Raw genomic sequence first — 1,652 nt, 5'->3', positions numbered from 1 at the left:
TATATATATATATATATGTTTTTTTCGCTTTCCTTTGAATAAATATCGTTTTAATTTAATAAAATAGACGATTAAAGTTTCTCAATGAGAGAATAATTAAAGATATAAAGTTCCTGATTCATTTGTTTGGATTATTTGTCAGGATAATTTGTTTAAAAGTTGTAAGATTCTTCGATTCAGTTGCGTCGATGAAAAAGATTTTTCTTTTTATTTTACTTGCTCGGTTAGCGAACTTGTGGAAGCCGGCCAGCGGTTACATCCACAATCCTCCGTCGGATTTCCTTTATTAATTGCATAAGGTGTCTAGAGAGAGTCAAAGTTTGATTCTCGATCGCTGGTCTGAAAAAATTGTTTTTCATAATTAGATATTCGTAAAAAATTGTTTCAAATTAAAATTAAAAAAAAAATAATTGAAGATTTATTGATATAAGAAGGAAGAAAAAATGTAAAATTGGAATTCAAAAAAAAAAATATCAATGAATATAAATTTATTAATTACGAAAGAATTATAAAAAATTTATTTTACAAACTAAAAAAGTGAAAAAGGAAAGAAAATTGAAATTATTTATTGGACGATTTAGAAGTTATTCAATAAAAGTAAAATTTAACCTATAATCAATATAAATCAAATTTTATCTAAATTAATGTACAGTTAACAAATAAATTAAATTATTATTTTCATGTATATATTATAAATTTTTTTGTAGTATTGCATACGAAAAATCATTTATATTATATATGATATATTATATTATAGAAAGATATAGAAGAAATGAAGAAATATATTGCAATTATACGCAGATTTTACTTGCTAATTACTTCTAATACAGATTCATTTTAGAAGTTTATAAAAAAAATATATTCCTTTGCGATAAATAAATATTGTGTTCTTAAAAATATCCGAAGTGTTTCTACATCTAATACATTAATATTTTTAAAAACTTTAATCATATCATTTTTAATGTTTCATATTGATTATCTTCAATTAGTTATTCAATTATATGATCATTTATAATTCATATACATAAACAAAAGGAACAAAATTGAAGAGAAAAATATAAAACTCAAATTTCGTTCTTAACTCACCCTGTCCGGGCTATAAAGAGGCGGATGTTGCGCCGGAAGTCTCAGCGTGCTTCCCAGATCCCTCTCGGCCATTGTGTGTCCTTCGCTGGCACTGTCTCTTGTGTCTCTGTTATCTCTGGCATCCTTAACGCTATTCCTTTTAGTATCTGCGACTTTCGTCAACGGTTGAATCGTCGTTTCACCGCAGGATCTGGCCAGAGTCGAACCAGCTTCGCCTAAATCGAGCCTCAACAGCTTCGTCGGTGCTTGGATGGTTGTCTCGCCACAGGAACGAGTCAACGTAGAGCACAAGTCACCTTGGAGATCCCCGGTTCGCAACACTTTCGTTGCTGTTTCTACCGTAGTTTCGCCGCAGGAACGAGCTAACGTTGAATCGGTGTCCATTTGACGAGTTACCGTCGCGGACACCTGGAAAAATATTTTTATATAAAAATTATATCGATACAGATATTAAGAAATATTTCAAACAATAGTTCGAATAATTCGAAAGGAAACGTTATTTGATACGTTATAAGAGATTTTTTTTTGTTAAATTAAACTATAAGAAATGTGTAAACGTCAATTTT

General features: G+C 29.4%; 1 protein-coding gene across 1 annotated transcript in view; it reads right to left on the bottom strand.

Moving 5' to 3' along the window:
- Nucleotides 1-31: 31 nt before the first annotated feature.
- The window catches only part of LOC102681090, a 144,177-nt gene continuing 142,556 nt past the window's right edge, over nt 32-1,652 (bottom strand). Inside the window, exons 22-23 of the mRNA XM_031512985.1 lie at nt 1,087-1,494; nt 32-339 (exon numbers count right to left, since the gene is read on the bottom strand). Of these exons, the coding sequence (XP_031368845.1) occupies nt 304-339; nt 1,087-1,494 (444 nt within the window). The 3' untranslated portion in view covers nt 32-303. The remainder of the gene's footprint in view (nt 340-1,086; nt 1,495-1,652) is intronic.

Source organism: Apis dorsata, unplaced genomic scaffold (assembly GCF_000469605.1).
Source record: "Apis dorsata unplaced genomic scaffold, Apis dorsata 1.3 scaffold_541, whole genome shotgun sequence".
Lineage (NCBI taxonomy): Eukaryota > Metazoa > Arthropoda > Insecta > Hymenoptera > Apidae > Apis > Apis dorsata.
Note: the sequence above shows the minus strand (reverse complement) of the source record. Positions and strands in the feature narration are given on the sequence as shown.